At 44.2% G+C, this 16,479-nt stretch overlaps 2 protein-coding genes across 2 annotated transcripts; both read left to right on the top strand.

Moving 5' to 3' along the window:
• The first annotated feature begins 822 nt into the window (after positions 1-822).
• Positions 823-4,673, top strand: LOC135644488 (cellulose synthase-like protein G3). The gene is made up of 6 exons (XM_065162085.1): positions 823-1,425; positions 2,278-2,424; positions 2,784-2,909; positions 2,977-3,381; positions 3,456-3,803; positions 3,874-4,673. Exons 1-6 carry the CDS (start codon positions 883-885, stop codon positions 4,423-4,425), a joined length of 2,121 nt encoding a protein of 706 aa, XP_065018157.1. The 5' UTR covers positions 823-882; the 3' UTR covers positions 4,426-4,673.
• Positions 4,674-12,041: 7,368 nt separating this feature from the next.
• Positions 12,042-14,775, top strand: LOC135645690 (cellulose synthase-like protein G3). The gene is made up of 7 exons (XM_065164326.1): positions 12,042-12,098; positions 12,186-12,335; positions 12,705-12,783; positions 13,511-13,887; positions 13,982-14,134; positions 14,217-14,290; positions 14,634-14,775. Exons 1-7 carry the CDS (start codon positions 12,042-12,044, stop codon positions 14,773-14,775), a joined length of 1,032 nt encoding a protein of 343 aa, XP_065020398.1.
• Positions 14,776-16,479: the final 1,704 nt, after the last annotated feature.

The following is a 16,479-nucleotide window of genomic DNA, read 5'->3' as shown; positions in this document are numbered from 1 at the left end:
TCAAAAATTATAGTAGATCTTAAAGAAAAATAAGATAGATCAGTTAAATCTACTACAATAATAAGTTTACTATTGCAATGATAAAGAATCTTATCTCTCACGATGCATTAAACACATCGAAATTCAACATCATTTCATTTTTTAAACTGATTGATAAAGATGAAATTTAAATGGACCATTGCAGCATCGAAGATTAACTTACCGATGTCTTTATAAAAGTTTTAGCAAAAATAAATTTTTTTATTTTTAAATGACTTCAAGTTATAATTATTTTAAATTAAGAGGGTACGATAATATTAACTTAAATAATTAAATTTACATAAAATAAAATATTAAAATTAGATTAAGATAAATAAATAAGGTGAAAAAATTTATTGAGATATGATGAATTTTTTTATTATTTTAAAAAATTTATATTTTTTATTAATATAAATGATTATTTTTGGATGAATCCAGAACTTTTTTTTCTCCTCTTCTCTCTCTAAGTTATGAATAAAACCAACAGCACTTGCACTGCCAAACATCGCTTGATATAACTTCCCAGTCCGACCAATAAAAGAGCCGTCAAATATCTGTACCGTCCATCAGAGATCATTTCACCGAAGACGTCGCTGTGTGATTTGATGGTGAGGAGGAACGAGTTATACGAATTACAAAACGACTCGACCTCCGGTGGCCCATTGCTGACGTTGCTCAGTTACACAAGAAGTGATCGCCCACTTCCCATAGCCGAAAGCAGCGAATAATACATCATCAATAATAGGTGGATTACGTCAGGCATCCATCAATTATCGAGTTGGAGGCCTGTCTATAAACGGGCATTACTGCCGCCTTGAGAACACGCGCAGTTCGGACCGATCCTTTCGTGAACGGGGAGAGAAGATGACGGCGTTCCACGCTCTTCGAGTGAGCCGCCACGTCCTCCTCAACCGCGCCCATATGCTACTCTACTCCCTCGCCATCCTCGCTCTCCTCCGCCACCGCGTTTCCTGCCTTCTCTCCTCTTCCCGCTTCATCCCCCTCCTCCTCGCCGAGCTGGTCCTCGCGCTCATGTGGGTCAGCTCCCAAGCCACCCGGTGGCGCCCCGTGCGTCGCCACGAGTTCCCCGACCGGCTGCTCCGGGAGGTCGACCCCGCGGCCTTCCCCGCGCTCGACGTATTCATCTGCACCGCCGACCCGCACCGGGAGCCGCCCATCAGCGTCGTCAACACCGCCCTCTCCGCCATGGCCTTCGACTACCCCCCCGACCGGCTCTCCATCTACGTGTCCGACGACGGCGGCTCCGCTGTCACGCTCTTCGCCCTCATGGAAGCCTCCAGGTTTGCCAGATACTGGTTGCCCTTCTGCAAGGAGAACGGCCTGCTCGACAGATCGCCGGAGGCTTACTTCCGATCCAACATCGGTGGAGACTCAGACAAAATGAAGGTAAAATAAGACTTCTCTGGACTTCTTCTTCTGGATATGCACGACATCTCCTACACACACACATGCAAAGGAAACACTATCAGATTATTTTCTTCTGGTATTTTACTCACATGATATTGGTCCCTACAAAATAGTTGCCGTCTGGGACAAGGAACACAAGAAATCTACTCTAGTGTCCATGATTCAGCCTCGAGATGCTATCGTGCAATAGAATATAAGACATGATCGTGACATATGATGCAATAGAATAGAAAATGGTGAGGCAAGGAGCGATGTCTTTCTCGATGCACCACCACAAACCGCATCGATCCGTATCTGCCGCATCAACTCGGATGGTTTCGTCGTCGAGCTTCTCCTGTGCAATGATGCGTTGCGCTCTTGGCAGGATCTACCCTGTTCATCGATCCTTCCTGCACGGCGACACTGCTGCCGCTATCATCCGTCGCATCTACCCCGAATGGCGTGCCGTTATCTACTACGCCACCCATCACCGCACACTGTGTTATATTACGTGGCATTGTGATCACTAGGTACAAACATTGACAGAGAAACGTGAAGCCACGCTTGGCTCGAGGAGACATCGTTGAATTGAATTTTCGGGCACCAGCGAGGGCGTTCTTCTCGATATGATTCTGTGGAGTCCATTCACGAGAAACGCCAGTGTGCCTGATGGGTGTGTCTGACATCGACATGGTGAGCCAATCCGGCCACGAGCTCAGCAATATGATGCCTCGGTCGATGCCAGCCACCGAGATACGCATTTAGTAGTGTCAACATCCAACTCAAAATTCCAAGGAGTTGATTGGATTCCAAGGATAAACATTTGACGATAGAGATTTTTGATTGGTGCAGGTAATGTACGAGAGCACGAAGGAGAAGGTAGAGAGGGCAATGGAGAGAGGTTACGTGGGCAATGATGTAGTCTTTGGTGCAGAAGAACGAGAGCTCTTCGAGAAGTGGAAGGAGTTCACTCGCCATGACCACCCGTCCGTGATCCAGGTCATCTTCTCATCCATGTCACAATCCCTACGTAGGAGAATTACAATCTGGATTCTCATAACTCAAGTTAATAGTAATAATAATAATATATTCATATAAATCAATTCAAGTCTTCGATTATAATTGACGTGAGACGATTACAACTCTCTCAATCTTACTTAGTATAAAAGAATAACATGAGGAATAAAAAAAACTTATAACTCTCTCTTAATTTTATTTAGTATATACTTTTTACTTAGTTCTGAATTTAACAGTTTTAGTAAACGTTTATTATGCTGCTGAGACTTTCCATGTGATCTGTATAGAATAGATTCGGAATCCCAAACAGGAATCTAAAAAGATGTTGGTATCTTAAACAGGTTCTACTCCAAAGCAGCAAAGATTCGGATATCATGGGAACCGCGTTGCCCAATCTGATCTACGTCTCCAGAGAGAAACGCCCGTCGTCTCATCATCACTTCAAAGCTGGGGCTCTGAATGTCCTGGTACGTCGATCCCTCCCTCCCTCTTTCTCTCTCTTTGACCTTTCTGAGCTTGGATTCCTCATGGCAGACGCGCGTGTCGAGCGCCATGAGCAACGCCCCGGTTATCCTGACCTTGGACTGCGACATGTACTGCAACAACCCTCGTGCTCCTCTCCACGCGCTCTGCTACTTTCTGGACCCTGTCGTCTCCGCCGACCTCGCCTACGTCCAGTTCCCCCAGTGCTTCCATGGAATCAACGAGAACGACATCTACGCAAGCGAGATCAAGCGTTTGTTTAAGATTAATTCCAGGGGAATGGATGGACTCCGGGGACCCAACTACGTCGGCACCGGCTGCTTCTTCTCGCGACGCTCTTTGCATAGCACCGGCTTGCCGGCTCACCGTGGCTCGTCGGCTTCGGAGTCCGCACTGCAGAAAGCCGTGGAAGCGGCTGCCTGCTCCTTCGAACTCGGCACCAAATGGGGATCCTCGGTAACCTTCGGAGCATGTTCTTGCGCTGTTATTTCGATGATGCAAACGTGAGGTTGGTGTCTTCGATCATGCAGATTGGTTTCCGATACGGGTCGCTCGTGGAGGACTTCCACACGGGTTATCGGCTCCACTGCGAGGGATGGAAGTCCGTGTTCTGCGACCCGGCGAGGCCGGCGTTCCTCGGCGACGGGCCGAAGAATCTAAATGATGTCCTTAGCCAGTGCAAGAGATGGTGCGTGGGGCTCTACGAAGTGGCCTTCTCGAGGTTTAACCCCCTCACCTTCGGCATCACCAAGGCTTCGTTCTCGATGGGCTTAATCTATGCGCACTATGCATGCTGGGGCACTTGGTGCGTCCCCATCACAGTATACGGCCTTCTTCCACCGCTAGCTCTCATGTATCGGACGCCCTTCTTCCCCAAGGCACTCTCTCTCTCTCTCTCTCTCTGAGTTTGCGTCATGGGGATGTCTTCAACTGCTGGTCTTGTTCCAGGTCTCCGATCCATGGTTCTTCGTGTACGCCTACCTCTTCACCGCAGCCTATGGCCAAGACCTCGTCGAGTTCCTCGCAGATGGTGCGACCATCCGGAGGTGGTGGAGTGACCAGCGGATGTGGATGACCAGAGGCGTCACATCTTTTCTCTTCGGAACCATCCAGTTCGGACTCAACCACATCGGCATATCTGCGCCGGGTTTCAACGTGACGAGCAAAGTGGCGGAGGAGGAGCAGAACGAGCGGTACGAGAGAGGGGTCCTCGACCTGGGAGTGCAGTCGCCGTTCTTCGTGGCACTCGGAACCGTGGCCGCCGTCAACCTGAGCTCCTTGGTGGTAGGGATCGCGAGGGCTGCGACGACGGAGGGGTTCCTCGACGAGCAGTTCGCGCAGCTGTTCCTGTCGGGCTTCGTCGCCGCCAACTGCTGGCCTATCTACGAGGCCATGTTTCTGAGAAGCGATGGTGGAAGGATGCCGAGGAGCGTCACCGTCATCTCCTTGACGGTAGCAGGTCTTCTTCTCTACATGGGGTATCTCGTCTTCCACGTATGAGAGACTTGTCATCACACTGGAGTCAGGTTAATGTCTACGTAATGTATTTTCGATCTGAGTCAGTCATTGCCGGGTAGCTGTTGCATGGTACTATGATTAGAAAAGTCTTTGATGTACTTTAATTGAATGCACCCATTGTGTATTATGGTGCATAGACCAGAAATAATTAGATTAAAGAAAAAAATCTTTTAAGGATAGAAACTATAATCATAATAATATTGAAATAATATTGTTAAGGAGTTGATTGATTCGATTGGACCTATCACTTTTCAAGGACAAAATTAATATTTTTTAATAAAGAAAATAAAATATGCACACAATAAAAATTAAAATTTATTTTCAAGTAAATATTTTTTTATTGTTTCATTTAAACTAAATATTTTTTTATTATTTCTAATATCTTAATTTCTACCGAGCCCTCCGGCAGCTCTCGGTGCGCCGTCGGGAGTTCCCCGATCGACTAGTGCTGTCGGTCGACCCCAAGGACTTCCCCGCGATCGACGTGTTCATCTGCACCGTCGATCCAGGGAGCCGCCGATAAGCATTGCCATCGGGAGGTCCGCAGCTAAAACCATAACAGTTAAAATGAATCTTAACCTAATTATTAATGATGAAAAATATTTTATTTATGATAAAATAAAAATAAAAAATTTGATAGCAATGAGGATGATAAACAATAAAATATTTACCTTATTATTTTTGAATTTATCCTAAATGTATTCATTGCTTTATGATATGATCATGAATTATGATGGACTAGAATTGCTAAATATATATATATATATATATATATATATATATATATATATATATATATATATATATATATATATATATATGATAGTTGATTTACCTAAAATAAAAAATAAAAAATATTATTTACGAATATTATATTTTTTAGAACAAAATAGAAATTTCTTTTAGACGAGTGGAGAATCAAAAAAATGATTGGGATTTGTGCTTACAAATATTTATGGGCCTATAAAGATTATCTCATATGATAAAAATAAATATATTTTTATTATTTTTAAATAATTACATAAGTCTTCTCTGTTTAAAAAAATCTCAAAACATATGTAGATTCTCCAAAACATATATAGAGTGATATCAGTAAGTGAATTTATTTCCAAAGATTTTTTTATTTTTTACAAGAATATAAACATTCACATATAATAAACTGTAAACTGATGTAGCAGAACTGAGTAGTGGTTAGGATTGTCAGATGTATACTTCAAGAAAAAATAGTACTAAAAGAGTTTTGAGCAAAAACTGTGTGTACATTAATATATTTTCTAATACACTTTCATAGTACAAGGAAAAAATCCTATAAAGCATAGTTAAACAAAAAGCAAAATGTAAGACATTTAAAAATATTTGATTGTAGTACTTACTTTCATATTCAGAAAATAGAAGTAAACTTAATGACGAAAGTGTTAAATGCATTTTTATGGGGTATAATAATGATATAAAATGTTTTAGATTTTATGATTCTACAACTAAGAAATTAATTATAAATCATGATATTATGTTTAACGAAGAAGAAGCTTGGAACTTTGAAATTTCAATAGTTGTAAGAGAAGAAGTCAATAAACCTCATTATACATTGTCTATTGTTAATACCTCACTCAAATCCTATCATATTTTGAATGATTTTAATTCAAATGATTATAGTGAGACTAAAACACCTCAAAGGAAATTTTGTAGTCTTTCATAAATATATTACTCTGATAACTTTATATGTTTTTCTTTAAAATCTACTTGCTTTCTAGTTGTAGCTAAAAAAGAAGAATGAGTGCAAGTATGTATGACGAATTATAAGCTAGCGAAAAAAAATAAGACTTGAAAGTTGATAGATTTAACCCGAGGAAAAAAAAGCTATCGAACTCAAATAGATATAAAAGTCAAAATTTAATATTATTGGCTCATTGTAAAAACATATAAAAGCTAGTTTAATTGCCAAAATGTATGCTCAAATTTTAAGTATTGATTTAAAAAAAAAATCTTTAGTTGCTAGAATTGATATAAATATAATAGTATTAGCATTCGCAGCCTAAAAATAATAATAAGTTTATCAATTTGATGTTAAATCAGGCTTCGTGAATAGAAAGTTGCAAGAGGAGGTTTATGTATAGCTGAATGATTTGAAATTAAAGGTTTAGAAGATAAAATATACAAATAGGACAAAACATTATATAGGTTGAAATTCAATCAACCTATATAATGTTTTGTCCGAGAGCATGATATAACATAAGGTTTAGAGCATAATATAACATAATTCTCTAGTTGAAATTCAAGCATCGAGAGCCTGATATAATATAATTAACAAATATTTTATTGAACATAATTTTAAAAAAAAATTAAATGAGCCAAGTTTATATAGAAGAGCTCAAGGTATAAAAATTCTCATTATCTCTTTTTTTTGTGAATGATATAATTTATACTGAAATTCAATCAATGTGTTTGCTGAATTTAAGAAAAATATGATTTTAGAATTTGAAACGACTGATATGGGGCTTTTATATTATTTTTTAAGAATTAAAATTATCTAAGATGCAAATAAAATTTTTTATGTCAATAAAAATATGCTAAAATTTTGTTAAAAAAATTATATGATAACTTGTAAACCAATAAATACTCCAATGAATACAAATAATAAACTTATGTTGCATAAAGGATTTGAAAATATAGATGAGCAACAATATAGAAGTTTGATTGGATGATTAATTTATCTCACATATTCACCGGATATTATGTTTACAGTTGGTTTGTTATTTATATTCATGCACAGCCCTAACAAGCATCACTTTGGAATAGCTAAAAGAATTCTTAGATGCATTTAAGTGAACTCTCAATTATGAATTTTGTTATGGGTAAGAAAAAAATTAAATTATATTCTTATAATGATAATGATTGAGCTGGTTATAAAGACGATAAAAAAAACACTTTAGGATGTCTAACTTGTATAACAAAAAAAAAAGAATATGTTGCTCTTTTGATGTAATTTGGCTTCGAAAAATTATAGCATATATTAAAGAAAAATAAGATGGATCAACTAAAATCTACTGTGACAACAAGTCTACTATAACAATTATTAAGAATCTTATATTTTATGACGCACTAAACACATCAAAATTCCACATCATTTCATTTTTGAATTGATTGATAAAGACGAAATTCAAATTGACTACTATAACGAGATTAGTTTTTCGATATCATTACAAAAGCTTTAGCGAAAGAAAATTATTTATTTTAAAGATGATTTCAAGTTATAATTATTTTAAGTAAGAGGGTATGATAATATTAATTTAAATAATTAAGTTTAGATAAAATAAAAATATAAAAATTAAATTAAGATAAATAGATACAAGTGACCATTTTTATTGAGATATGATGAATTTTTTTATTATTTTAAAATTTTATATTTTATTTTTTTAAAATAAATATAAATAAATATTTTTGGATGAATCCAAAACATACACACTCTCTCTCTCTCTCTCTCTTTTCTCCTCTTCTCTCTCTGAGATATGAATAAAACCAACAGCACTTGCACTGCCAAACATCTCTCGATATAGCCTCCCAGTCCGACCAATCAAAGAGCCGTCAAATCTCTGTACCGTCCATCAGAGATCATTTCACCGAAGACGTCGCTGTGTCATTTGATGGTGAGGAGGAACGAGTCGTACGAATTACAAACTGACTCGACCTCCGGTGGGCCATTGCTGACGTTGCTCACTAACACGAAGTGATCGCCCTTCGACGATAGCCGAAAGCAGCGAATAATATGTTAGTGTAAACAACTTTAAACCGTGCCCTCGGGGCCGACGTGACTTGGTTCGGGTTTGAATGATGAAAAATCGTCCAAACTTCTCCTGGGATCTCTTCGCCTATGCGCCTGGTGCGAGGTGTCACGCCTCCGGTCCTGCACATGGGTCGGGTCGAAAGCTCGGCCCGACCTCTCCGACGATCAAGTTAGTGATGTGGAGTCAAGTAATCTCCTCCCTTTTTTGCTTAGAACCCGGGGGTATTTATACGGGAGTTTCGTCTTACCTGGAGCGCCAATCCGCAGGGGGCAGGATTGTACCTCTGATGGCGTCTGACATTGCTGTTGGCGTGTCGTGAGGAGGTGACCCTGAGCGATCATTAATGGGCCTCGGTTGGCGTTTTGGCCCATGCTGGCCAAGCGTTGTCAGCCCGTCAGAGACGCGGGGCGTCAGCTGATGTCACGAGAGTCTTATCATGATTATTACCCTCATCATACTCCCCCCCAAAGGAGGCTATGTGTCGGTCGCCGTAGGGGGGTCCGAAGCGTGACCTCGGTTTTAAGGGGCTATAACAGCTGGGCGGGGCCGGTTCGCCGCTAGGGTCGCGGGAATCGTGAAATTTGGCGACATGGTGAGAATTGGATGTGCGATGGTGGCCCTGGGTGGTGAGCGGCCGAGGTGCTGGACTCGGGCGAGCGGGCCGCGCAGGTGTGGCCTCAGGAACATGAGGCCGAGGGGCGCGACGCAGGCGGGCGGGCCGTGCAGGTGTGGTCTCGGGCGACACACGGCCGAGGAGCACGACGCAAGCGGGCTGGCCGCGCAGGTGTGGCCTCGGGCGACATGTGGCATAGGAGCACGACGCAGGCGGGCTGGCCGCGCAGGTGTGGCCTCGGGCGACATGTGGCCGAGGATCACGATGCAGGCGGGCAGGCCGCGCATGTGTGGTCTCAGGCGGCACACGGTCGAGGAGCACGACGCAGGCGGGCGGGCCACGCAGGTGTGGTCTCGGGCGGCACACGGCCGAGGAGCACGACGCAGGCGGGCGGGCCGCGCATGTGTGGTCTCGGGCGGCACACGGCCGAGGAGCACGACGCAGACGGGCTGGCCGCGCAGGTGTTTTGATTGGACCTCCCACGCTTGGGATGTGGGGGGGGAGGGGGGTGGCGCGAGTGGCCAGGTAGCTTTTGGTCTCCCTGGGAGTCCAGGGGACGAGTCCTTTTCGCGAATCGCCAGTCTTCCAGAAGCCCGATGCTCCATGCCTGTCTTTTGCCATGTGTAGTGCGCTCGTTGCCTATCCTATCAAGTCGCATTTATGGTGGAATGACGTTTTGGTCATTCCGATGCAACACGCCTCGGGAGGGGAAGGGTCACTGCTTTTGGCAGGATCCTGTCTATAAGTAATGCGCGGCTAGTCCCCTGAGGCCTCTTTGGTTAGGACGGAGCTGACCGCGTGTCGGGAGGCGGCTAGGTAGATGCTGAGCCTTTCCCCGAGAGTAACCGAGGCCAGGCGGGGGAGGTGGGCTAAGTGCCGCTTGACCTGCTCGAAAGCCTCTTCACACTGCGTCGTCCACTGGAAGTCCTTCGGGTTCTTCAGCGCCCGGAAGAAGGGAAGGTAGCGATCGCCAGACCGGGATAAAAACCGGGATAGGGCAGCTAGCCTCCCGTTTAGTTGCTGCAAGTCCTTGATCGTCCGGGGGGGCCCGCATGGAGATGACCGCCCAAACTTTTTCTGGATTCACGTCAATTCATCTTTCGTGCACGATGAATCCGAGGAACCGCCCCGAGCCCATGCCAAAAACGCACTTTGTAGGATTTAGCCATAGGCCATGCCGCCAGAGTGTGGAGAATGTCTCGGCCAAGTCAGTCAGGTGGTCTGCCGCCGTGCGACTTTTCACGATCATGTCGTCGACATAGACCTCGACGTTTCGCTCGATTTGCGCGGCGAACATTTTGTTCACGATCCTCTGATAAGTGGCGCCTGCGTTTTTTAGCCCGAACGACATAACCTTGTAGAAATACACCCCAAGATCAGTGATGAAAGTCGTATGCTCTTGGTCCTCGGGCGCCATTCTGATCTGGTTGTAGCCGGAGAAAGCGTCCATAAATGACAAACGGGCGTGCCCGGTAGTCGCGTCAACTAGCTGATCGATCCGCGGGAGGGGATAGCAATCCTTTGGACATGCACGGTTGAGGCTGGTATAGTCAAAGCACATTCTCCAGCTCCCATTAGGTTTCTTTACTAGCACAACATTAGACAGTCACCTCGGGTACTTGACTTCTTCGATGAAGCTAGCCGCTAAGAGTCGTTCCACCTCCTCGCGGACGGCGAGTTGCCTATCAGGGGATTGGCGTCGTGGTTTTTGTTTTACTGGCCGTGCGTCAGGGGCTATATTCACCTGATGCTGAGCAGTCTTCGGGTCGATGCCCGTTATGTCGGATGGTGACCAAGCGAAGACGTCGGCATTTTTCTGTAGGAAGCCGACGAGTCGTTCCCGCTCCTGCTCAGGGAGTTCCGATCCGATCTGTACTGTCCGATCCGGACGTTCCTTCATCAACGGGATGTCACAAGTGGTCGCCGTTGGCTCCGGGTGTGGCGTCGACCGCTTTCTTTCCCTCGAGCCCTCTAGGGGTTGGTTGTCGTTGACCCTTTTGCGTATCAAAACTACTGTCTGGTAGCACCGTCTGGACTCTCGGGGGCTCCCCCATACTTCCCCTGTTCCAGCGTGGGTAGGGAACTTCACCGTCTGATGATAGGTGGAGACTACAGCTCTGATTTTGTTGAGGGTGTGGCGGCCAAGGATGACGTTGTAAGCAGTAGGGAGGTCTACTACCAGGAAGGTGGTCATCACCGTTTTCGTTTTGGGTGGCGCTCCCAGAGTCAGGGGCAAGGTGACGGTCCCTAACGGTGAGATTGAGTCACCAGTGAACCCTATGAGTGCCGAGCAGATAGGCTTCAGGGATTCTTTGGCGAGCCCCAGCTTCCGAAAGGCGTCCAAGTAGAGCACGTCGGCCAAACTCCCTGTATCTACCATGACTCTCCTTACCTGGGCGTTGGTGATCCGAGCCATTATCACTAGTGCATCGTCGTGCTCTGGTTGCTTGGAGTCTTCGGGCGGGAATGCGACCTCGGGGTCGAGGCCGCGCTAGGGGGCGTCACTCACGACGGAACGGGCATAGGCTTTCCTCCCAGACATACTGGTTCCCCCGACTGCCGGACCTCCAGTGATGACATCGATGTGGAGCTCCACGGGACCCTCCGGGTGGGGCGAGGGTTCCCTGCTCCGTCGGACGTAGCGGTTGAGGTGGCCTCCGCGGACAAGTTCTTCGATATGTTGTTTCAATTGGCGACAGTCTTTGGTGTCATGTCTGCTTTGCCTGTGAAAGCGATAATGTTTGGACTGGTCAGCGAGCTCTTGCGAGTTCCTCATCGGGACGGGGGCCTTGAGTAACCCTTTCTCCCTTATCTGGAGAAATATCTCCTTCCGGGACACGCCGAGAGGGGGCAAAGGGGGCGCCAGAGTGGGTGGGTCGAATTGGTTAGGCCTGCGCCTAGTCGCGGTGGGCTGTTGCCCGTGAGCCGGTTCTGGCCTGACCCTCGGGGGCCGTTCCCGCTTTTCGCCCGTCCAAGACTTCGCCGTGACGAACTGGTTTACCCGCTGAAGCATTTCAGGAACCGTGGTGGGGGGTCTCTCCATGAGGGACCAGAGGAGCCGGGAAGAACGTAATCCTGCCATGAACGCCTGCATCAAGAGAGAGGGATGAGCATCAGCTAACCCCCGGATCCGTGTGGCAAAGCGGGTTACGAAGTGTGAGAGGGACTCGTCCTCCCTCTGGTGTAGCCCGAGAAGCAGGGCAATGAATGGTTTCGGTCGTGCGCTGGCCAGGAATAGTAGTCCTCATGGGCTGCTTGTTGTGTGTCAACATCCAACTGAAAATTCCAAGGAGATGATAGGATTCCAAAGATAAACATATGACGATAGAGATTCTTGTTTGGTGCAGGTGATGTACGAGAGCATGAAGGCGATGGTAGAGAGGGCAACGGAGAGAGGTTACGTGGCCAATGATGTAGTCTTTGGTGCAGAAGAACGAGAGCACTTCGAGAAGCGGAAGGGGTTCACTCGCCATGACCACCACCCTTCCGCGATCCAGGTCATCTTCTCATCCATGTCACATTCCCTACGTACGAGAATTACAATCTGGATTCTCATAACTCCAGTTAATAATAATAATAATAATAATAATAATATTCATATAAATCAATCCAAGTCTTCGATTATAATTGACGTGAGACATTACAACTCTGTCAAACTTACGTAGTATAAAAGAATAACATGAGGAATAAAAAAAACTTACAACTCTCTCTTAATTTTATTTAGTATATACTCTTTTTTACTTAGTTATGAATTTGACAGTTTAACTAAACATTTATTATGCAGCTGAGACTTTCCATCTAGTCTGTATAGAATAGATTCGGAATCCTAAACAGGAATCTAATAAAGATTCTGGTATCTTAAACAGGTTCTACTCCAAAGCAGCAAAGATTCGGATATCATGGGAAACGCGCTGCCCAATCTGATCTACCTCTCCAGAGAGAAATGTTAGTGTCAACATCTTTACACCGTGGCCTCGGGGCCAACACGACTAGGTTCGAATCCGAATGATTGGAGATCTTCCTGAACGACCCTTGAGATTGTTGAGGTAGCCGACTGCGGTGGTCCGATCGAGCGGGGTCACTGTTTTCTCCGAGAGGGGACTCCTCGTCTGGGCGTTCGGTGGGAGGCACTTCGTCTTCGTCCCTGCACACAAGTCGGGTCGGGATGGCTCGGCCTGACCCCTCCGACGATCAAGTTAGTTAATGGTTTCAGGGGGTTTTTTCCCTCCTCCCCTCTCGTTCTGAACGTGAGGGTTTTTATAGGAAATGTCATCGGTTCCTAATGTGCCCGCTTGCAGTGAGCAGGGTCGTACCTTGGGTAACGTCTGACACCGACATTGGCATTGCATGAAGGACCGGGCTCCTGCAGGATGGCGACGTGCCTTGGTCGGCGTTTCGGTCTGCTTCGACCAGGCGCTGTCAAGTCAGACCGAGGCAGGTGACCTCAGCAACTCCTCGGTCTGTGTGACCTAGGAGACGTCTCCCGGGAGCCGGTGACGTTAGTTCGTGTCCCATCATTATTATTACCCTCGTCAAGAAACGCCCGTCTTCTCATCATCACTTCAAAGCTGGGCTCTGAATGTCCTGGTATATCGATCCCTCCCTCTCTCTCTCTCTCTCTCTCTCTCTCTCTCTCTCTAAGACCTTTCTGAGCTTGAATTCCTCGTGGCAGACGCGCGTGTCGAGCGCCATGAGCAACGCCCCAGTGATCCTGACTGCGACATGTACTGCAACAACCCTCTCGCTCCTCTCCACACGCTGTGCTACTTTCTGGACCCTGCCGTCTCCGCCGACCTCGCCTTCGTCCAGTTCCCCCAGTGCTTCCATGGAATCAACGAGAACGACATCTACGCAAGCGAACTCAGCGTGTGTTCAGGATTAATCCCAGGGGAATGGATGGACTCCGGGGACCCAAATACGCCGGCACCGGTTGCTTCTTCTCGCGACGCTCTTTGCATGGCACCAGCTCGCCGGCTCACCGTGGCTCGTCGGCTTCGGAGTCCGCACTGCAGAAAGCCGTGGAAGTGGCTGCCTGCTCCTTCGAACTCGGCACCAAATGGGGATCATCGGTAACCTTCATAGCATGTTGTTGCGATGTTGTTTCGATGATGCAAACGTGAGGTTGGTGTCTTCGATCATGCAGATTGGGTTCCGATACGGGTCGCTCGTGGAGGACTTCCACACGGGTTATCGGCTCTACTACAAGGGATGGATGTCCGTGGAGGACATCCCCATCATAGTATACGACCTTCTTCCACCGCTTGCTCTCATGTATCAGACGCCCCTCTTCCCCAAGGTTCTCTCTCTCTCTCTCTCTCTCTCTCTCTCTCTCTCTGTTTGCGTCATGGGGATGTCTTCAACTGCTGGTCTTGTTCCAGGTCTCCGATCCATGGTTCTTCGTGTACGCCTATCTCTTCATCGCAGTCTATGGCCAACAGTTGATTCAAGCTTTGTAATAATTGTTTAGATTGAAATAGGTTTTAAAGTGTGTATGATTAACTATGATAGTGATCAAGAGATCGTTCGAAGTTCGGACGTTCGTTAGAAGTTCTACCAGAATTGAACGAAAAGTCTAAGAGCATGCCGGGAGTCCACTGGAACATCGCCGAGAGATCGTCGGAAGATCGTTAGAAGCTTGCCAGAAGAAACCTAGACTTACCGACTTTTAGCTTAGTGAATGTCTTAAAATTCGTAGTTAGGATATAATTTGGTTGGAATTGGGTCAACTCATTAGGAGTCAATTAAACTTTGGGTTATGTTGGGCCATGTTAAAGGCTTAAATAGTGACCTAACAGGTGGCACTATCGTGGCACAGTCTCCAAGATTGTGTCAGGCGGTGGTATTGCCAGTCTGGGCAGTGGTATTGCCCAGATCCAATCTCCGAGATTATCAGGCATTGGTAATACCAGTCTGGGTGGTGGTACTACCCAGACATAGTCTCCCAAGCAATAGTACCACCAGACTGGGTAGTGATACCGCCCAATGTTAGGCTGCAAGCGGTGGTACCGCCCATACCCCGAAATCTCAGGGATTTGAATTTTGACTCTAAGTTTTGAAGTTATTTGAGGTCTATAAATACCCCAGTTATTCCTGCATGGAAGAGCAAGAAGGTGATAAAAAAACTCTACGTTTTTAAAGTTAAAATCCATTGTAAAGTATAGAGTCCCTCATCCTAAAGTTTAGAGACCATTCTAAGGGAGAGTGTGAGGGAAGCTTTGTAAAAAGGGATTGTAAAAGTCCTCTCCTGAACTTATCAAAAGGAGAATCAAGGTATAAGGGTAATTGATCTTTGTCCATTAAAGAAAGATCGTTAGTGGATGTCGATGGCTTCGACAGAAGAGGAATAAGTGGAGTCGATGTAAGTCACAATGACCGAACCACTATAAAACAGTTTGCATTTCTTTTGTATGATTTACCTTTATTGCAAACTGATTTACTTTCACCACACTTCCATGCACTTTTAAGTTAACATCTTTCCGATCAGTTTTCAACGAACAAATATTTTCAAAAATCAACGATTTTACCGCTGCACTAATTCACCCCCCCTCCCTCTTAGTGTCAACTCATTCCTAATAAAAATTTTGTTAAAAAAATTATATAACAACTTGTAAGCCAATGAATACTCCGATGAATACAAATAATAAACTTATGTTACATGATGAATTTGAAAATACATATGAGCAACAATATAAAAGTTTGATTGGAGGGTTAATTTATCTCACATATTTAAGACTGGATATTATGTTTATAGTTGGTTTGTTATCCAGATTCATGCACAACCCTAGCAAGCATCACTTTGGAATAGTTAAATGAATTCTTAGATGGGAACTCTCAATTATGGATTTTGTTATCGGTAAAAAAAAATTTAAATTATATTCTTTTAATGATAATGATTGAGTTAGTTATGTAAATGATAGAAAAAACATTTATAATGAAAAAGCAAGAATATATTGCTCTACAATATGTCAAATAATTTGGCTTCGAATAATTATAGTAAATTTTAAATAAAAATAAGATGGATCAACTAAAATCTATCGTGATAACAAGTCTACTATTACAATGATGAATAATCTTATCTTTTATGATGCACTAAACACATCAAAACTTCACATCATTTCATTCTTGATTGATAAAGGTGAAATTCAAATCGACTGCTATAACACCGAAGATTAGTTTATCGATATCTTTACAAAAGCTTTAGCGAAAGAAAATTATTATTATTTAAATAATTTTAAGTTATAATTATTTTAAATAATAGGATATGATAATATTAATTTAAATAATTAAGTTTAGATAAATTAAAAATATAAAAAAAATAGATTAAGATAAATAGATACAAGTGAAAATTTTTATTCAGATATGATGATTTTTTTATTATTTTAAAATTTATATATTATTTCAATAATATAAATATTTATTTTTGGATGAATCCAAAACACACTCTCTCTCTCTCTCTCTCTCTCTCTCTCTCTCTCTCTCTTTCTCTTCTTCTATCTCTAAGTTATGAATAAAACCAACAGCACTTGTACTACCAAACATCGCTTGATATAGCCTCCCTCTCCGACCAATAAAAGAGCCGTCAAATCTCTGTCCGAGAAACGATTCATACGAATTACAAACCGACTCGACCTCCGGTGGGCC

This window comes from Musa acuminata, chromosome BXJ3-8, assembly GCF_036884655.1.
Source record: "Musa acuminata AAA Group cultivar baxijiao chromosome BXJ3-8, Cavendish_Baxijiao_AAA, whole genome shotgun sequence".
Taxonomy (NCBI): Eukaryota; Viridiplantae; Streptophyta; class Magnoliopsida; order Zingiberales; family Musaceae; genus Musa; species Musa acuminata.
This window is presented reverse-complemented; position numbering and strand designations above follow the sequence as displayed.

What these genes read in the sequence shown, in the direction of transcription:
- LOC135645690 (XM_065164326.1), top strand. Translation starts at nt 12,042, where the DNA reads ATGAATGGTTTCGGTCGTGCGCTGGCCAGGAATAGTAGTCCTCATGGG. An exon ending in GTCCTCATGGGCTGCTTGTT is followed by an intron (nt 12,099 to 12,185) that starts GTGTGTCAACAT and finishes TGTTTGGTGCAG; the next exon opens with GTGATGTACGAGAGCATGAA. An exon ending in CTACCTCTCCAGAGAGAAAT is followed by an intron (nt 12,784 to 13,510) that starts GTTAGTGTCAAC and finishes TCCTCGTGGCAG; the next exon opens with ACGCGCGTGTCGAGCGCCAT.
- LOC135644488 (XM_065162085.1), top strand. Translation starts at nt 883, where the DNA reads ATGACGGCGTTCCACGCTCTTCGAGTGAGCCGCCACGTCCTCCTCAAC. An exon ending in ACCACCCGTCCGTGATCCAG is followed by an intron (nt 2,425 to 2,783) that starts GTCATCTTCTCA and finishes TATCTTAAACAG; the next exon opens with GTTCTACTCCAAAGCAGCAA. An exon ending in GCACCAAATGGGGATCCTCG is followed by an intron (nt 3,382 to 3,455) that starts GTAACCTTCGGA and finishes TCGATCATGCAG; the next exon opens with ATTGGTTTCCGATACGGGTC.